The 20,205-nt window shown below is 35.8% G+C and overlaps 1 protein-coding gene across 1 annotated transcript; it reads right to left on the reverse strand.

The window, feature by feature from the left end:
* Positions 1-4,763: 4,763 nt before the first annotated feature.
* On the reverse strand, positions 4,764-20,205 carry ACBD3 (acyl-CoA binding domain containing 3). Its single transcript, XM_039341722.1, has 8 exons — positions 19,854-20,205; positions 13,761-13,902; positions 13,312-13,452; positions 11,854-12,012; positions 10,814-10,988; positions 10,053-10,236; positions 9,141-9,425; positions 4,764-6,976 (listed from the first exon to the last, which is right to left on the reverse strand). Exons 1-8 carry the CDS (start codon positions 20,137-20,139, stop codon positions 6,765-6,767), a joined length of 1,584 nt encoding a protein of 527 aa, XP_039197656.1. The 5' UTR covers positions 20,140-20,205; the 3' UTR covers positions 4,764-6,764.

Here is a 20,205-nt window from a genome sequence, read left to right on the forward strand (position 1 = left end):
CTGATATGCACAATACTTAAGTTCTGAGAGCCAAGAAAAACAGGGCTCAACCTCTTGGTAACACAGAGAAGCTACACGTGTTTAATGTTTCTTTTTACTCAACAGATTTTAGCCTTCCACAATGAGCTGGTAGGGTTGAGGAAAAGAACCAATCTTCTGAATTGTAACATTAGTTCATCCATTGAAGTTGAAGATAATTATCTCCAGCTAAAGAAAATCAAATGTATTTTACTTTAATTGCTTTTAATAACATGATTAGTAGAATATCAGAGTATATTATTTCTGTTTATTTATTCATTTATTCCAATGTAGCTATCTAAAGCTAGCAACATTTATATAGTGCAGGGGAAGGAATCCTACAACCTTAGAGATGTGACTGAACTACAATTCAAAGCATCCATTACTATTGACTGTGCTGTCTGGGGCTACTGCAGGGGTGTCAAACTGCTGGACCGCGGGCCGGATGCCTCATAACGAAACTGCGCCCACCCCATTGCTGGCAATAGCAAAAAAGTTGTGATATATCGCGACACATCATGTGACATTGCGAGTTTGACACCCCTGGGCTACTGGGAATAATAGAAAGAGGTTTGTATTAGATGATTGTTCAACAAAACGATGGTTAAGAAACCATGGGCAAAGTATAAAGTTATCCTGGATTTCATTTTTAAGTAACAGAAATTTTAAGAATTAGTTTCTGAATTTGTTTTTTTCCTTTTTCATCTCTTTTTTGTGTGTTATCTTTTAGATGGCATATATCTACATGGTGTAGTAAAGTAAAGTAAACTAAAAATACATTAAACAAATCAATGAAATACCAGTTAGATGAATTAAGAGGCCATCTAGGAGAGCTGATAAAACTGAATGACCTGCTTATTTATTTATTTCAGTTTAGGCACTGCCCAACTCCAAATGAACTCTACGCAGTTCAATATAATAAACTATAAAAGCACATTATAGTACAAAGTAAGATGGGATTTGGTTGTTGTTGTTGTTAATTGCGAAGTCGTGTCCGACCCATCGCGACCCCATGGACAACGTTCCTCCAGGTCTTCCTGTCCTCTACCATCTTCTGGAGTCCATTTAAATTCACACCTACTGCTTCAGTGACTCCATCCAGCCATCTCATTCTCTGTCGTCCCCTTCTTCTATTGCCCTCAATCTTTCCCAGCATTAGGCTCTTCTCCAGTGAATCCTTCCTTCTCATTAGGTGGCCAAAGTACTTGAGTTTCAACTTCAGGATCTGGCCTTCTAAAGAGCAGTCGGGGTTGATCTCTTCTAGGACTGATCGGTTTGAACGCCTTGCAGTCCAAGGGATTTGGTTGCTCCACACAAAAACACAGACAAAACTAATCCAAATAAGAGGTTCCTGCATCTTAACCCAAGGCCTTATGGGACCCCAGCAGGGTAGGAGCCACCCACACATTTCATTTTAGAGGGCAAGCACAGCAACAGAGAAGGCACGTAGGTCTTGGCACATTTTCCTCAAAGGAATTTAGAGTATACCAAATGTGCTGGCATATACTAGCCAGGCAGAAATCATGGGAGAGAAGTCCCTCAAATAACCTGGTCTACCAATGCACCTTGCAAAGAAGTTTCACCTTGGCCTAATTGCTTGTAAAGTATTTTCAGTATCCTTTTGAGAGGCACTTGGTTTCTGTTCATGTCTATATGCTTTTAAAAATTTCTGAGAATTAAACCAGTTAGGGAGGCAGGATTTAACATACTCTGATTTTTTAATCAAAAAACTTAATCTAATGTTAATACTATTTTTCACCAGAATCTAGGTCAGGGGTGTCAAACTGCCAGCCCGTTGGGCCGGTTTCATCATACTGAAGCCGCACCCACACCATTGCCGGCAATGGCAAAACCGGCCCAATACGTTGCGCGACGTCACGTGACGTTGTGAGTTTGACATGTCTGATCTAGGTAGTCTTCAGCTTAGGATCACAATTGAGCCCACAATTTCTGTTGCTGAGCAAGACAGTTATTAAATGATTTTTGTCCCATTTTACAACCTTTCTTGTCACCGTTGTTAAGTGAATCAATGCAGTTAAGTTAGTAACACGGCTGTTAAGTGAATCTGGCTGCCCATTGACTTTGCTTCTCAGAAGGTCACAAAAGGTAATCACATGACCCCAGGACACTGCAACCATCATAAATATACTGCTCAAAAAAATAAAGGGAACACATCCTATAAAAAATCCTTTTTTGAGCAGTATATATGCCAGTTACCAAGTGTCCAAATTTAGAACACATGAGCATGGGAATGCTGCAATGATTGTAAGTATGAAATAAGTCACTTTTCAGTGCCGTTAACTTCAGTCATTAAACAAATGGATGTAAGTCGAGGACTACCTGTATGATCTTTTTAGTGTTAAACTGTTAGACTTTCTGTCACAGGGTAACATTCATTACCTTTTTATTTTGAATGAAATCCTATATTGTAATATTATTTTGCTATTTTTATTTTGGTTGTTAAGTTGAATGTTAATTATTTTTTCCATTTTTTAAATGTAAAGGTATATGTTTTTCTAAAAGACCTGGTCACTGTAATTTATCTGACTGGTTCCATTTTTTTGTCATCTTGTCAGGTGTAATACAAGACCCCAAAGGTTGAGAGATATGCATGTGAATTAATTAGGCTTCTGATAATGCGTTAGCCAGCATTAGCATTCATATTTACTCCTACAGCTAGATGGAAAAGCATGCATACGCACACACACACAAGTGATTCTTTTTTAATTGCTTTTTAATATCTGTTTTAGAATATTAGATAAAACTTTAATAGAGATTGTATTTTTTGTTTCCTATCTAGTAGTAGTTCAGGATCACTTAGATACTTTTTATTACCACAAATTTAATTACTCCTCTCACATTAATTATATTACTAAATCATCCACAGCTGTAATTTATCATGTAGAAAAATTGTGTCACATTGAAAATCAATGCTTTTTAAATGTTTTGCATGTATATTATTTGTAGCTGCCCCAGTCCTTTTTTTTCTTGCAGACATTTGAACTTGCAACTTAACATTTTAATTCTAAATTTTTTTTATTTCCCACATAAACTATATAATCTATACCAGTGAGGAGAGAGATTTGATTTTAAAATAGCCATTCATTATTTTAAAGTAACACATGGGTTTGGTATTATTTTTTGTGCCTTTGAATCCATGTTGACTCTCAGCAACTGTCGAGACTAGCCCTTGCCAGGGCTTTGTTTTTCTTTTGGCAACGTTTTCGAAGTGGTTTGCTACTGCCCCTCCTCCTAGGGGTGAGAGAGTACTTGCCTAAACCCAGCCAGCTCATCTCATGTGCAAAGTGGGACTAGTACTCACAGTCTCCCGGTTTCTAGCCTGGTGTCTTAACCTCTACACCAAATTGGATCTCAATATAAGATACAACCAATTATATTTTAGTACTACTTGAAAATTACACAGGGGATTAAATAGTATGGTATATTAGATATCATCTCTAAGGTGCTCTTTTTTTTTTCCCAAAAGGCAACTGGACTATGTTTTTTTCCTCGAGGAAGAAATGTTTTTTTTCCTTGAGGAAGAAGATGTTTCGCTTCTCATCCAAGAAGTTTCATCAGTTGACTGGATGATGGGTGGGATGGAAGCATGGTCAGAACTAATCTTTCCATCACCCCCACCATCCAGTCAGAACTGATGACGCTTTTTGGGTGACAAGCGAAATGTCTTCTTCCTCAAGATTAAAAACATAGTCCAGTTGCCTTTGAAAAAAAAACACCTTTGAGAAAACCATGACTTGGATGACTGAGACTCTCCACAGATATTAGATATCATGTTTACTAGAAACATTCCTGAATTTTAGATAAGAAAACATTTGGCCAGAAAAATCCTTTTCACATATATTCATTGAAATGTGTGAAGTACCTTTGGTAACCGAGATTACAAGTATGATAAACACACACAATTCACTGGGGACATGTAGCAATGCACATTCCTAAATTCTGTTAAGTGTTCTGACTTCAAAGAAAGGATTTAAAATATTGGTTCCTTGTACATCTCATTGGTTGCAGGCTAGCTCAAACTCTGCAACTAGAATGAGAATGGTAAGTGACATGAAAATTTTAAAGTATATCCAATGTTATTCAAATTTTGGTGGCTTGGTTCAATTGCCTAGTTGTCTGGAATTATTTTTTGTACCTTCTTGGATCACAATTGTTCCTGATTTGCAGTCTGGCTTGAGTAGATTCACATGAATGGCTGATGGAAAGTTGCCAGCATGCTTCAATTTTAGGACCTCAAATTGTGACCTGGATCCGTTATATGGAGTTCATACAACTCATTTGAATATTTGTGTGCTTTGGGGGGAATTAAAAGAAGATTCTCGGTTTCCAATGATAGCTATGGGGGATGTGACCTACATTATCCTTCCTCCCCCAACTGTGGCCTCATATTACCAATCCACATAGCAGCTTTTACTTTTGTTCCTTTTCTTTTAGCATCTCTTCAGTATCAACCTTCAATTTAACTCTCGCAATATTGCCTAATTAATCTGAATTCTGGAGGCAGAAACATTTCTGAAACCATAGGCAAATCATGCAAATTAAACTTATGTTATTAGGCAAAGAAATATATAAAAAATAAATACATGCTAATGAAACATAGTTTGACAATCTCTGAGTTAAAAATATAGTTTAAAAAGTGTTCATTAAAGGGACATTTCTAGCATTATATCTGTACTTTCCCTCAGTCAAGTAATGTTGATAGAACTTAAGAAAAAGACAGAAGATCCATATAATCATTTTTAATTCAGATTAAATATATTATTCCAAGATATTTTGAAAGCGCACTTATCTGCACTATTTAACAGTAAGAGGCAACTTTTGGAGTTTGGGTATCCACAAAGCCTGACAGCAAAAAATTGCTGTTGTTTACAAATATTGCTCTCCAACATATTTTTAGTTTTAGATCATAATTTGTATGGATGAAAACAAATGGAACAGAATAAATGCCTGCCTCTAATTTCCTTTTAAAATAACAGCTTTGAAAAAGCAAATTACTTTTCAACTCCATTGCTTATACAGTATTATGTACACATGAGGAAACAACATGTTAGAACAGAGCTGTCCTGACAACATTAGTTGGACAGAAGCTTAAAAAGCTAAATCAAATAAGATAACTCTTTGTAAGATATAAGAAAGAAAAAACATCATGTATATACAAATATTCAAACAGAATGTCCAAAATACCAACAGATTTATTTGCAGTGGAACAAATATGTATGTCAGCCTATCCAAAGAATTATTCTACAAAGAAAAAATGGTGATGTGAATGTCAAGCATAACACACCTCTACAAACTGATTTTTTAACATCTGCACTCCTATCTTGCTTTTGGGAAGCATAGTCCATACAAAAATTGTTATATAACTGGAAATGAAGAACAAAAATCTACTTTTAGTCATTGTTGAGCAAATATGTAATTTTAGTTTTGGTCTAGTCTTGATATGAACATTGGAATATTACTTGTGAAAGAACAAGAGGGCATGTGTTGGAAAATCAAAAGTAACCTAAAATTAAGATAGGGGTGGGCCTGGCAGTGATTTTAAGAACGCTAGTGCAATATTTATTCTGCAATAATACAAAGTTCTCTGATAATGCATAAAGTGGAAGTGGAAGCTTCAGTTTACAAAAAAGGAAAAGATCCCTAGATTATAAAACGAGCGCAGACAAATGTATTATGTATAAGGACATTTATCTATACAGTTCCAAAAGACACGTACTCCGAAAGGAATATCTCCTATATATACCTGTTTTATCACAAATTTCAAAAGCAAGAGTGGATCTCATTAATTTTAGGTAAGACAAATCTAGAGTTTTATCCAAATGTTATGTCTTTGTTTAATAATAATAACAATACACAAAACAATCTTAGGAATAGCAACAGGTACAGGGGAAAGATGGATATCTGTTATTTTCTTGAGGCCCAAAATCAATTCTTTGTAAGTCTGTGATCAAAAAAAAAAAAAAAAAAGATCCCTGATGTATATAGATAGGTAAGCATATGCATGTATTTATGTATATGTACACTCATGGGCGTGCACACCTTTTGACAAGGACACTTGCTTGCATGCGTGCACATCACACACCCACACACATTTCTTTATCTCATCCAAAATCATATTATACTAGGCTCCAAATATTTTTTTCAATGAGAACAGACAGCGAATACTTTTCTAAACTGCATCCACTAAGGTTTCAAGTTTAATGGTGTAAAAATCTGACATTTAAACACAGTATTAAGAAACTTGCTTGCTACAGTGCAGATGGCATCCAACTCCCCTGCTCTCCACAAGTAAGGCTGGTACCATCAAATGACAGCTAACAGATTTGTTTTTAAAAGTTCAAAGTTTATACATCAGGCAACATCATGACTGCCACTAATGAAACATCTCCCAGTGTGTGTTTGTGCGTGCGTGCGTACGTGCGTGCCTGCCTTGGAACTGAAAGCATTTTGAAAGTCAATGCATAAATTCAGTTCACTTTTGTCTTGACTTCTGGCAAAGAACCATCACCAGAAAAGATGGGAGATCCTAGCCCCACCTATCTTGTTTATAAAGATCTACAGATAGCCTCATTCCCGGTATCAAAATTAACAAGCACACACATACGCACATACAACACAGATACATTAAATGGGATAACGAAGTCAAATAGTCCAGTATGATCGATGTAAGTTCCAAATAACATGATGTCTTCCGCACCACCCCAACCTCCAACAATATAAGAGCTTTATCTAGTATAATACACTCTGTAGTAAACTGTTTTTGACCTCCATAGTGAGTAAGAGTTGTCAAATTTAAGAAGGTAGACTCCTTTCCCTGGATACTGATGGCTGCCAGCATACACTTCTTCATGACAGTCTCTTCTGTACACAGGCACTATTTCATCTAGCTGAGGCTTGTTCACATTCTTTTTGGCTTTCTCTTCACTACTAGCATGTTCTGAGAAAGAGACAAAAATAAAGTATTAATTACTGCATGCCTTAATGCCAAATAAATCCCACAATCAATTATTTATAGATAATGATTAATAAAAATAATCCAACTGTACAACCTTAAACCATTTACAGTATGGGTAAGAAAGCATGACATTTTGATACCAGGATTTGCAGAGAAGCAACTGAAATTAATTCACCCACTGCGATCTGGGGCAATCTTCTTAACTAATGAATGAATGCTTTTGCTCAATGTAAATACAGAATAACAAGCGTTACATTTAATTCCATTATTTTATAGTTGATTTGTACTTTTTTGACGTTTCCATTTCTACCATTATTAGAGCCTAATAAAATGAAAATCATAGCTTTGAAACTTTCTTCAGATATCTACTGGAAGATATATGTGGACGGGTGATGTTAATAGACAATTTTTAAAAACTGTTTACGTGATTTCTCAGTAAAATCTTGATCCCATTTTTTAGGACAATAAAGTACAGCAGAATTATTATCTTCATGATAATGGGGCAAAATGGCCTAGTTGTAATAGCACTGTTTTCCTACAGTTTTTGGAAATGGAAACGAAAGGCTATTTGTTAACATAACCAAAGTTGCTAAAAGGTTGTCTTCCATGAAGGAATAGTGAAAGGATGACCTCCAGAAATGTCAATACTTATTTCATTAATAAATGAATGAATTGAATAAATTCAATTCAAAATTAAATTAGTGCAAATGAAATAAGTTAAGTTAATTGTCCTGCCAGCTTGTATTATGAGTTCCATGTAAATTAAGATTCTAATTTAAACAGGCAACTAGCAAAGAACACATATACATTTACCAGGCACCCGCACATAGTCATTCTTTTTGCTCTTTGAAGTTGCCAAAACTTAGGAAAACTGGATGCTATCCAACTACAGCTAGTCCTCACTTATTGACTACTCATTCAGTAACTGTTCAAAGTTGTGACAGCACTAAACAATTAATTCTTAAGACCAGTCCAAGAAGTTCTGGCCATCACAGCACCCTTGTTGTCATGCAATTGCAATTTGGGTGCTTGATAACCAGCTTGCACTGAATGACTGGTTGTAGCACCCCCACGGTCATGTGATTGCCATTTGCTACCTTCCCTGCCAGCTTTTCACAAAGTCAATGGGGAAGTCACCCGGCTAAGTCCTCCTGCGACTGCACTCACATGCACACCACACCCTCTTTCCTGGGCTCACTCCCTCCTTCTCTTGCCTTTCTGCACTTGCACTGTGCCTTTCTTTTTCTTGGCTTCCTGCATTTGCTTGGCCCTGCTTGATTACCTGTTTAAGAATGTTCTTGGATTACGATGGCAACTGTAAAGCATGATCACTTGATGCAACCCCAGCCTAATTGCCATTGTAACCCGAGGACTACCTGTTTTTATCACACAATGAACGGTTAGGACAATTGCTCACCAATGCAATTATGAAGAAAATATCACACAGACCGTACAGTAAACGAAGGTTACTATACAGCAAAAAAGAATTTGGAAAATCACAATGATAAAAAAGAAAACCGAGAAGGCAATGAAATTGGTAGAAGGATTTGAAAAATGATGACAGGGCAAATCATGCAACTTGGAGTCTAGATGGTAATCTACACAATATAAATTTCATGTTTGCTAGAAAGGTACAAATGGGGAAGGTATTGGTCTGATTTTTAGAATGGCTACTGAGGACTATAAATACCTCAAGAAGAATTTTTCTATTTTCCCACATTGATTTTCCCAAGCTAAGAGATTTTATTGTAAAGCACTACTATAATTGAAGAACCTTGTAAATATCAAGAGAATCGGTAGTCATTTACAACAATAATTGTGAAAGGAATATTAACTTATTAAACATGCTTCCCAATTGATAACTTTCAGCCCACAATGATTTAACCCACTGGCTAGCTGGGCATTCTGAAAATCACAGTCCCAACATCTTTGGAATTAGCAGGATAAAAGAAGATTATTTCAGCATTTATTATTTCCCACCTGCATTCAAATATTAGAATCAACTTCTCAAATTTCAAATAAGGTAGCTATAGGATTTGGGGTTTTTTTTTTTTTTTTTACTAACAAATAATGTAGAACAAAGATGTGACAAATTGAGAGTGTCTCCAACATGTTTAAATCTTTGCTAAGTATATAAATAAGATACCTTCTTCTTCTTCCTCATCTTCACTGGATTCGCTAACATGAACACTGACAGCTGTGTTAGGGGAGTCTGTCCATTCAAAATATACCCCAAAACCAATGTCATAATTGTCTGTAGCAAACTCCCAGAAAAGATAAGAGCCCTCTTCATGTGTTGGAACTCGAACTGTCACTACTTCTCCTCTGCCCACTGTGATTACAGAATCTGCATCTTGGCGAATCTTCTCTTTGAAATCAGCAATCTGGGGCCGTGTCCACATGGAGGGTGCTGCTATGACTGGAACTGATTCTAAAACAGAGGAGGGATAAAAGAAAGTGCAACAAAGCTAAGGAAATTTACTTTTTTCAACGTAATTGTCTTGGGATGGTATATCAATAGATAAGAATCACAGTACAGAGAAGAACTACACTACAAGGCTAAAATTTCCAAATTATTTAGTAGGCCTAGATGTAAAGCAGTCTCACTCTGCCAAAATCACATAGCAGGTTTGAATCACCTAAAGGCTTGTCTGTAAACATTTCCAGCCATATGCCATGTCCTGTCTTGCTACAGATGAGGAGCCAACGTCAGTGTAAACAATATTGGGCTAAGCAGCAGCAATAGTCCAGTAACAAAGTAGTTTCTTATGATGCTACCTTAAAACCCTAAATGAAAGACCATAAGAAACTGCATTTTTTCTCCACTAATTTTTACTTATCCAATTTTTGTCTATGAATAGGATTCTGCACTCTGCACAGTTACAGGGCAGTAAGCCACTGATCTGCAGGCCATTAGTCCCAATCATTAGAAAAGGGTGCACATACAGGCTTTAGTCAAAAACAACAAAAGCGGGTCTCTATATTCTATACTAAACACGATACTAAATACTCAAACTATTTATTGTGTTTCAAAGAGTTCAATAAACATCAGTCATACCTTTTGGTCCATTCTCTAGTGCTTCTTCTAAAGCATCTATTTCCAGATCTTTTTCAGGGCTGCCTGCATGTGCACTAGCCTGTCCATTGACTGATGAGATTTCCCCTGCAGTGGCTGAATTTGCCTTTGATATTGATGTAACTAAAGCTGTAGCAGTTGCTTCTTGCTGTTTCTGTAAAGCTGCCTACAAATTTAAAAAAAAAGAGCACTTATTGCAAAGTCCATAAAAGTGTGCAATGTATTTGACAGGAGTCACCTAATGTATGCATCAATTTAAACAGAATTTAAAAAACTGTAACAGCATCCACACACACAAATCATTATATTTCGGTCTCCTGGTGACTGCATGAACATATTCATGTTAACAGACATAAAATACCAAGCTCTCCTGGTGTTATTAATATATCCATATTTTTTCCCAGTAACAATACAACAATGATTTGCCACCATCTTTTTTCAAAATGTTCTTTCAAATTCCCAACTTAGTTTATAGCCCTTGGATTTCCTGATAGAGTCCCATCCAAACACTAGTTAGTCTGGAACTTGTTTAGCTTTTCAAGATCACCACTGGTTGCCTAGATGCTGCCACTTGGCTGTAAGACATATTATTGGAATTTATTCTAGCTTTATAAAGATTTATTTATTCTTATTAGAATTTATTCTAGCTTCAGAAGTACCTACAGTATAACTTAGTAGTTTCAGTTTCAGCAGAAAATTAAAAAGCTGCTATTTTGTCGCATTGCTACCATGGTGTACTATACCTGCTGCTGTGCGAGCTGGACCTGATAAAGTTGCTGCATATACTGTTGATAATGCTGCTCCTGGAGCTGGCGAATTAGGATTTGTTGCTGCTCATAGTTGCCTGGGTATTGTTGGGCTGCATATTGTTGGAACTGGACAGCAGTCTGAGAGTTCAATGCTGCCATTATCTGTTGCCTGGATTAAGAATAGATTGCCCCAGTAAATAACTCGGCAGACATAGGAAGAGCAGCTACTTAACTCAATTCAAACACAGTAAATTAACTTTTCTTCATACTAAGAGCAAATTGGTTTCTGTAATTAGGACACAGAATGTTTTATTTCTAAAACATATTAATAAGGTTTGCATGAGAATACAAGTGGAATATGAACCCTTAAGTCAAATGCAGTAATCAAAAGATTGAATTACAAATACCATGTTTCACTAAAAATAAGACCTGGTCTTATATTTCTAATAGTTTAACAGTAAAACCAATTACTTGAAGAAATGACAGATTCTTTTATACTTCAAGCAGAAGTTAGATAACAGTGCAGTAATTTAAATTTCTGCATTGTTGGATTTGATGGTTTAGTGCTCCTTGAAGCTCTATAGTTCTATAACTTTCTTAGCAAAACTCTCTTCCAATGGACTTGTTCCTAGTCCCATCAGTACATGAATTTAGATACACCTTTGAATAACTTTTATTTATCAAGTTTAGAAACTTCCCATCTCCCTCAAAGATTTGCCTTCAGTATTTTAAGTAATCTCAGAAATGATTTACCTGTCAATAATAAAAGGTTGAATCTAAATAATAGGTTTAATCTACAGTCTGTTCTCTACAAAATGTATCTCTTGTAAACTTCAGCTTACTCCTTCTGTATATCACTTGAGGTCCCAAAACATTTAAAAATATTTAGCCACTTATAAAAATTATTTGTACGGCCTTGGGCAGGTTGGCATTTCCATTAATGTAAGAATAAAAGGGATAATCCCATGTTCAAAATTTTTTTTTAAAAAAAGACACAAATATGATATGACAAATCATGTATTACTGAGTCCTACTTTTGCTGTTCCATTCGGAATCTCTCTTCTTCTATTCTCCGTCTCTCCTCTTCTTCCCGTCTGAGTCTCTCTTCCTCTTCTTGCCTGCGTTTCTCTTCCTCTTTTTGTAAACGCTCTCGTTCTTCCTCTTCACGTTGCCTACGTTCCTCCTCTTCTCTCCTGTAATATTTGTATCTATCAATTACTCTGTAATTCTGTGCAGCTTCTCATGCTGCAATACGAAGAATGAAGTTTCAATCTCCAATCTGTTACTGAATTTAACAATAAACAACTCATATAAAATTATCTCCATAAAACTATCAATGGCTAGTACCACAAGAGTTATATTTTCTCCCTTAGTCAAGGGCATACAGCTCCATTATCTGCTGTGGGGGAGCACAAGAAAGCAGATGCTGTCCCACAAGGTACTTTTCTGAAGCAGTTGAGAATGTTGGATGAAAAGACCTATGATTTAGTCTATTAGCAATCTAATGTCCTACTTGATTAGATTATTTGTGGGAACATATACCAAAACCTTGATTTTGCAGTTATCCCTAATCAGTAGACTGTGAAATTGCTGTCGAGAGATTATTTTTTTAACTTTGGACTTCACCCCAAATGACAGTAAAATCTGTTGTTTCCAAAGCTGTGTGGGCATTTCACATAATTTATATATTTAATTGACATCATTTGTGTCAATTGATGCAAATAATGTCAATTATGTCCATTTAGATTTAACAGATATTTGGATTTAAAGGAACACCTTTTTTCAAATATTCTTTTAAATTATGGTTTTACTGTAGTGCAATTTCTCTAACTATAATCTTAGGGAAACTTACCCTGGAATCACTCATAATGATGACTGCATAGTAAGACTACAAAACAACTCAAAGGGAACACAGAAGGCTTAAGTTCCTCTTCTCAGAAATAGTATTGTACACAGAACAATTGCAAAAAAAAAAAATTAAAATAATTTCTTACTATGTACCAGAATAACCCAAGAAACCCAGAAAAATGCAACAAACCTAACTCTGGTGCAATGAAAAACAGAACAAAACATGTTCCTTCACAAGATGAATTTTTTGTAACGAATACCATCAATGAGCAACAAAATTTCTGTTAAAAGCAAATACATTTAACTTTTTGATAGCAATCAAGATATTGGGCAAGATACTAGATAATATGCTATTTCTCTAACCACAGTAAATGAATGTGGAGTTTTGAACTGATTCTACTATAAACCACATTACATATTTACAAAGATTCTTATGCACTAATGACCAGTTTTATATTTAGGCAACATTTAAAATATTACTAATAATCCTCATATTTTTAATAGAAGCAAACAAAAACTGCAGGAAAGCAAATAACTTCATCATCAAGACTGTTACAAAATAATAAGAACTAAGAGATCATTAGGAAAGGCCCCAGGAATCTCTGTGAACTAGAATTTGGTTCCAAACAAGTACAAAAGCATACCTTTTCTTCTCCTGCTCTTCTTTCTCTATTTTATGGGATGTAACATATGTTGAAAAGAGATGACAACATCTATTCAGGAGTTTTACAAATTCTGTCATAGCTTCTTGCTTTGCCATACCACCAAGTGCAGCCCATTCTTTCCTGCAATGATGAGATAAAATGAGTTGGGATAAAAAGGACATACTTTCTATCAAGTTAAGTATAAACACAACAGTTTATGCTTAAGTTGATGCTAGACAACAAGGCGGGAAAATGTTCCCAGAAAACAGCTCTGAACACGGATACTTTTGAAAGCAGTACCTCTGCCCAGAACACTAGGAATTTCACATGACAAGGCTGAATTTATAAGATATCACCATACTATTGACATTTCAACCCACAGTCCAATCTTAGGTTAAAATGTCTTGGTCAAATAAAATGCATTTGTTATATTTATAAATATTTTTTACCTTCTGTCATTCCCAAGTACATCAAAGAATCCAACTTCAGGGCAGGTATCTGGATTGTAAGGTCCCAGCAGAACCTGTTTATGCAGGGCTACCAGTTTGAGTTTTTCTTCATAGGTGGGATGAAAGGCTTTGCCATCTTTTTCTGAAAGCAAAAGATTCAGGAAATTTCAAGATACAAATAATGTTACAATGCTATGTATTCCATACTTAAGAACACAATGGAATGTCATATCTTCTATAACGGTCTCTCAAAATGATATCAATTATGCTAGCTGATTTGGTTGCCCAGTGCAAAAAACTGAGGAGTGAATATTGATCTTTTTTTTTCAAGGCTACCTCCAAGAAAGTAATAAACCAAGACTTATTTACATTTTCAGGGAAAATGTACAGAGTTACAGAGACCTAAATCCATGCAAACACTCAGAATATGGGTACAACCTTATCCCAGGACATGTTTACATGGACAGCCATCAAGAATGGTAGTTTCACTTAACAGCCTCTTATGTGGCAAGGAACTTTGTTGAAAAAAGACATAGTGTGATAACTTAGCATATTGAACTGGGATCAAAGATCTGGATTAAGTCTCAACTTAGTAATGAACCTCAATGGGTGGCTTTGGAGGCCTGCCTTACCCACTCTGCAGGTATAGTGAAGGTATAAATGCGATAAGCTCCCTAGCACACTTCAGAAAAGTAGAATAAACATAATGTGTAGCAATAAAGAAAGTCACAAATCTATATATACTGTATGCAGCACGATCTATAACAAGGTATTTTGATTTTAAAAAAACGAGGTGCTGTTCTTTTATTATTTGCAATACATAAATCCTATTTTTAATTATATAGCTAGGATAAAAATATGCGTAGAAAGTATTCATGTTATTTTATATATTTTAGAATATAATTTAAATATTAAATTTAAATAATGTAAATTATGTAATAAAATTACAAAAAGATTAGTGAAGTAAACAAATTTTACTTTTAATTATTAAAGAGAAGGTTAATGATTTATTTACATATATGACTGAAAAATGAACTAGAGACTGAAAGAATCTTATTAAAAATTACAACAAATAAATAATGAATCATTTCACAAATTTAATCTAGGTTTTTAAAAACATTTATCACTAAAGAAATATCATCCATTTTAAATTTATGTCCCATAAACATTGATCTGGCTTCAAAGTGTTCATCTGAAATAAGCATCAAATATAACTGTACTTACACAACAAAGATAACACAATAATTTAGTATATTTTAAATTGTAACCCAAGTCAACATAAGTTTGTTTTTTTAAAAAAGAGCACATATTTAGGTTTCGTGAGCGTATGCCAATTAGAGTACATTCAGTGAATATACAAAACACACAAAAGAGCAAAAGCTATTGCTTAAAAAAATGTTGACTGATGAAACATGAAACAAAGATGCAAATACAAGGATTATTTTGTTATACAATAAATCAAAATAAAGGCTTTATTTCTGTTATACTATATTATCATACTAGAATCCATATGAATGTCCACTGAAACTTGCAAAAAACATGCTCTTGTTGACACTGACATTACAGTTCTCAAATACTGTCCACACTAATTTCAAGCTAGACAGCATAGGAGAAATTCCTGTTCATTCTTTAACCATATCTTCTGCAAAGCCATTTTACTTATCTGTTTGAATATGCTTGAAGTTGGTTGAATAATTATAATAAAACCAGCCTCCCAAGTTTTTCATAAGCCATTTGCATAATATCTTATACTTGGACTTTAAAAAGATGTACAAGTACTATAATAAAACAAGCCTGGATTGCCATTTCAAGGTACTTACCTAGTATATTTATCTCAACTTATTATTTCCTGAGTCATTCACAAACACTAATGAGGGACTAATTTTCATATAATATACTTCTATTAATAAATTATTTAGGAATTATCTATACCAATGTTTCTTAACTCTTTTTTCTCAGAATCCCAACTTTTAAAAATGATGGAAGACCTCAAAAGAGCTTTTTTATATAGATTATATTTATCAATATTTACTATATTAAACATTGATGCATTTACTGCTACTACTACTTCTCATAGTCGTTTGATTATTTTTCAACATAGGCTGGCAAAAAAAAAATTGACTCCATGAACCCCTAAGAGGGTCTTGGGGACCCCCAGAAGACGTGTTGTTCAGTTGCTAAGTCATGTCCGACACGTCACAATCCCAAGGGCCACAGCATGGCAGGCCTCGCTGTCCTCCACTGTCTCTCGGAGTTTGCCCAAATTCATGTTCATTGTGTCAACGATACTATTTAACCATCTCATCCTCTGCTGTCCTCTTCTCTTTTTGTCTTCAATCTTTCCCACCCGTGGGGTCTTTTCCAATGAGTCCTCTCTTCTCATTTGGTGGCCAAAGTATTTGAACTTTAGCTTCAGTATCTGGCCTTCCGAGGAACAGTCAGAGTTGATTTCCTTTTAAGATTGAATGATTTGATCTTCCAGCAGTTCAAGGACCACAATTTTAACAATGCTAATTTGTACCATTTAAAACAAGATTAATGAAGCACAAAATCGAAACTAATACCCAGGAATTATTTACTTCAAATGATATTCCTGACAATAAAGTGACAAAATGTAATAGTAACCTGCTTCTTCCCACTAAACCTTTCTTTTTCTTACAGACTTATATGCTTAAATATCTCCTACTTATCCAATAAAAGAAACATAAGACCTTCCAACAAACTGAAATGTAGGTACTGTCCCTTATCTGCTCAAATAATACCATTAAAAGCCCTATGTGCTTAATTGCTGAGTGTCCTTCAAATAGTTATATGTTCTTTTGTCAATACTATCCTGTTCTCTACCAATAACAAAGTCAGTATCTACACAAGACAAAACTGGAAAGAAATTAAGACAATGAAAAAAGAGAAAGAAATTAAAACATTAGCATTCTCAGTTGATCCTCAGATGTGCCAAAGATCTTTTTTAAAAAGCCCTTCAAAATACATTTCAATAAGGATTGAGTGTCTCCCAAAACAATGGAAAAGCCAGGAGCTCAAAGAGATAGTGGAGCAATCTTCTTGATACCATTAGTGCTCATCCTGAAATAGGACAAGGTGGATAAGCAGATACCATAAACTGCTGCATCCTGTTAGGACACAGTAAAACATTTTATGGCAGATAAACTTTCTCTCACATTATCCATGATGTATCTGCTGAATGAAATGTCATAGTTCAAAGACATCAAAAGAGATCCCTCTGGGCTCCATAATTTAGGACAACCACTAGATGAAAGCAAGAAGACACAGAACTCTATTTGCTGCCATCTAGCAATCATCAGGATTTTTGCAGCCCATATCTGATAGTAATATCCTATCATCCTACCTAAAACTCGATTGGATTTATTTGGGACTAAAATGATGAGAACTTTCTTTCCCTCCCTCCCCCTCTCCCTCCCCTTTTCCACATGGCAATATTTCAGAAAAATATATCAACAGGAATAATACTGTTTTTATCTTGTTATAAATCTGTGCTCTTTTAAAAGAATACAGTAGGCATATTGCATCCGTTGCATCACAATCTTTTGGCTCCAAGATTCTGTATGCATTCATGCACCTATTTGACTTAATAAATCAACCACCCAAGGTTAACTCCACATAGTTGCCAAAGAAAGATAATCTATTCTGTAACACTGCAACATAGCCTACCAACTTAAAACTTTCAACTTTTGGAAAATTCAATTTACCATAATTTTTATTTCTGCTTAACATTACTTTTATTCTTTTTGCTTTGTATTCCAAGCACAGCTCAGTAACACTTTTATACAACATTTCTTAGAACAGTAACAGTGACTGTATTTCTTGAATCTAGTGGCAATAGCCACAATCTATAGCATGGCTGTTTGCTATATGTTTGTATTGTACTTTCTCCTGAGTTTATAAAGGGGATTTAAAATGGATTACGATATGGGAAGTAGCATTTCGTTTAGCAACTCCAATATTTTTTAAAGAAAACTTGTATTTTTCTGTTTTATTAGATGGTCTAATAACTTAGGTACACGTAGATCCCCAATCCTTTCACATACCAAGAAAAGAGAGCAAGAACAAGAGTAAGTGTGGTAGGGCCACACTTGGAATACTGCATCCAGTTTTGATCACCACAATGTAAAAAAGATGTTGAGACTCTAGAAAGAGTACAGAGAAGAGCGACAAAGATGATTAGGGGACTGGAGGCTAAAACATATAAGAACGGTTGCTGGAATTGAGTATGTCTAGTTTAACGAAGAGAAGGACGAGGGGGGATAGGATAGCAGTGCTCCAGAATCTCAGGGGCTGCCACATAGAAGAAGGAATCAAGCTATTCTCCAAAGCACCTGAAGGCAGGACAAGACGCAACGGATGGAAACTAACCAAAGAGAGAAGCAACCTAGAACTAAGGAGAAACTTTCTGACAGTTAGAACAATTAACCAATGGAACAACCTGCCTCCAGAAGCTGTGAGGCTCTAATATTGGAAGTTTTTAAGAGACTGGACAGCTATTTGTCTGAAATGGTATAGGGTTTCCTGCCTGAGCAGGGGGTTGGACTAGATGACCTCTAAGGTCTCTTCCAACTTTATTATTATTATTATTATTATTATTATTATTATTATTATTATTATTATTATTATTATTATTAGAAAGCAACTATTTCTTCCAAAGAAGGTTGTTATTTAGGCTGACCTTCAAAGGTGACAGTATATTTCAAGAAATTGTATATTATCTCAAAATTTTTAAAAGGGCAGTTCAGTCTCACATTGGGCCCAAATATGTATAAATATTTTCCTCATGGAGGAGAAACAGCAATGAAGTATTTAAATATTTCTATGCCTACTACTTGTTATGGCAAACAAAGACATATTGAGACTGTAGTAAGTCTCAATGCACAGTTGTGACAAGATCTTAATTATTTCAACCAATTTCTATGATCTGATGTCTGATGTAAGTTAAACACATCACATTATAAAAGATACAAAATTCCCAGGAATGGCACTTATTTTGCTCAGAAGTGTAATCCTTCTTACATCTGATGTTAAATCTTTACTATTTCATGTTTGAAATAAAAATGAATATGAATTCACTACATGATATATAATATTGAAAGCAACAGCAAAGATATGGAAGCAGAAGGTCACATTTCATGGGTATAAACGTACTATCTAGTCATTCCAAACATGGATTTTTGTATGTTTCTCTATTATTCAAAGATATTTACACCTTGGGAATTTCTATAAAAATTGAGTTCATAAGACCTAACTCCTCCTCATTTGAAAAGAGTATTCCTTGATTACTCTTATAATTCACAGATTGATTCCAACTCATAATAAAAAATTGCCAAGTGCCAATTCTGTAGTAGTATTGCAGAACTGCCATGTACTTGTAAACAGATATGAGCAACAAAAATGGATTTATAACATAATTTGCTGCAGGAAATGCTGTATTTTGGCCTACTTTTTATTTAAAAATTAACAAGTATTTTCCTAAGTGCTTGTTTATGTTTGCTTTTATATTACCCTCTGTGACTTTATTCAAAGTATAAAATATTGAAATATTCTGGGATGGTTTTCAGTACTGTATACATCCAAATGAACAATAGTTCCAAAACAGCAATCAGTATTAAAAGAACAAGCATAATATCATTTTATAGGTCTCTAGGCTCACGTATTTCCATAAGGCTACATAATCTGTTGAAGAAAAAAGTGGTCTACATACTCTTAATGTTTTATTTTAAAACATTAATATACTTCATTTAGCAATTTCGCTTTGGCCTGCATATTTGAAGTCTACTTAATGTCACTCCTGCAACTAATATATTCCCCTGCAAACTGAATAGTGTAGTTCATTGAATATTTCTCTCGTTTCTCAACAAGCTTCTGAGGGTGACGGTGGTCTCTCTCCACAGACACAAACCAAATAAATAAACGTATATTTAGTTTAAGATTTCCGGGGCTCTACGGATGTGAGTCGGGGCCGGAGGCTACCAAGCTTTCTCCCCACAGACCCTCTTACGATTGAGAGGCCGGGAAGCAGAGGGAGCCGGGGCACTTTCCGGCTTGGAAAGAGGCAACGGCGGTCACCTTTGAAGAAGCGCAGCGCCAGGCCGTACAACTCCTCCAGGTCGAAGCCCCAGCGCCGCTCCAGATTCAGCGCTCCGTCGCCGTCGCCGTCTCCGTCTCCGCCGGCCTCGTCTCTCACCTGCCCCGGCTGACCAGAAGTCCCTACTCGGCCACCTCGGTTGCCAGCCAGCGGGAGCGGCCTAACATCTGCCTGGCCAGGCCTAGCATCCTCCGAGTCCGGGCTCAGGGTCAGGCCATCAATGGAAACCTCCAGCCGCTCCGAACTGAGCGCTGCCGCGGCCGCCATCGCCTGCCTCGTCCCCTGCTGCTCAGCTGGGCGGCCACGTCCCGACTTCCTGCTCCCGCCTCACGA

The sequence above is a fragment of the Crotalus tigris genome, unplaced genomic scaffold (assembly GCF_016545835.1).
Source record: "Crotalus tigris isolate CLP2741 ecotype Arizona unplaced genomic scaffold, ASM1654583v1 scf7180000017771.5222438, whole genome shotgun sequence".
Classification (NCBI taxonomy): Eukaryota; Metazoa; Chordata; class Lepidosauria; order Squamata; family Viperidae; genus Crotalus; species Crotalus tigris.

Excerpts from the sequence above, each read along its gene's own strand:
- ACBD3 (XM_039341722.1), bottom strand. The coding sequence starts at position 20,139 with ATGGCGGCCGCGGCAGCGCTCAGTTCGGAGCGGCTGGAGGTTTCCATT. Across the intron at positions 13,453-13,760 it reads GTACTTGGGAATGACAGAAG|GAAAGAATGGGCTGCACTTG; the intron begins GTAAAAAATATT and ends TCATCATTGCAG. Across the intron at positions 6,977-9,140 it reads AGATGAGGAAGAAGAAGAAG|AACATGCTAGTAGTGAAGAG; the intron begins GTATCTTATTTA and ends TCTCTTTCTCAG.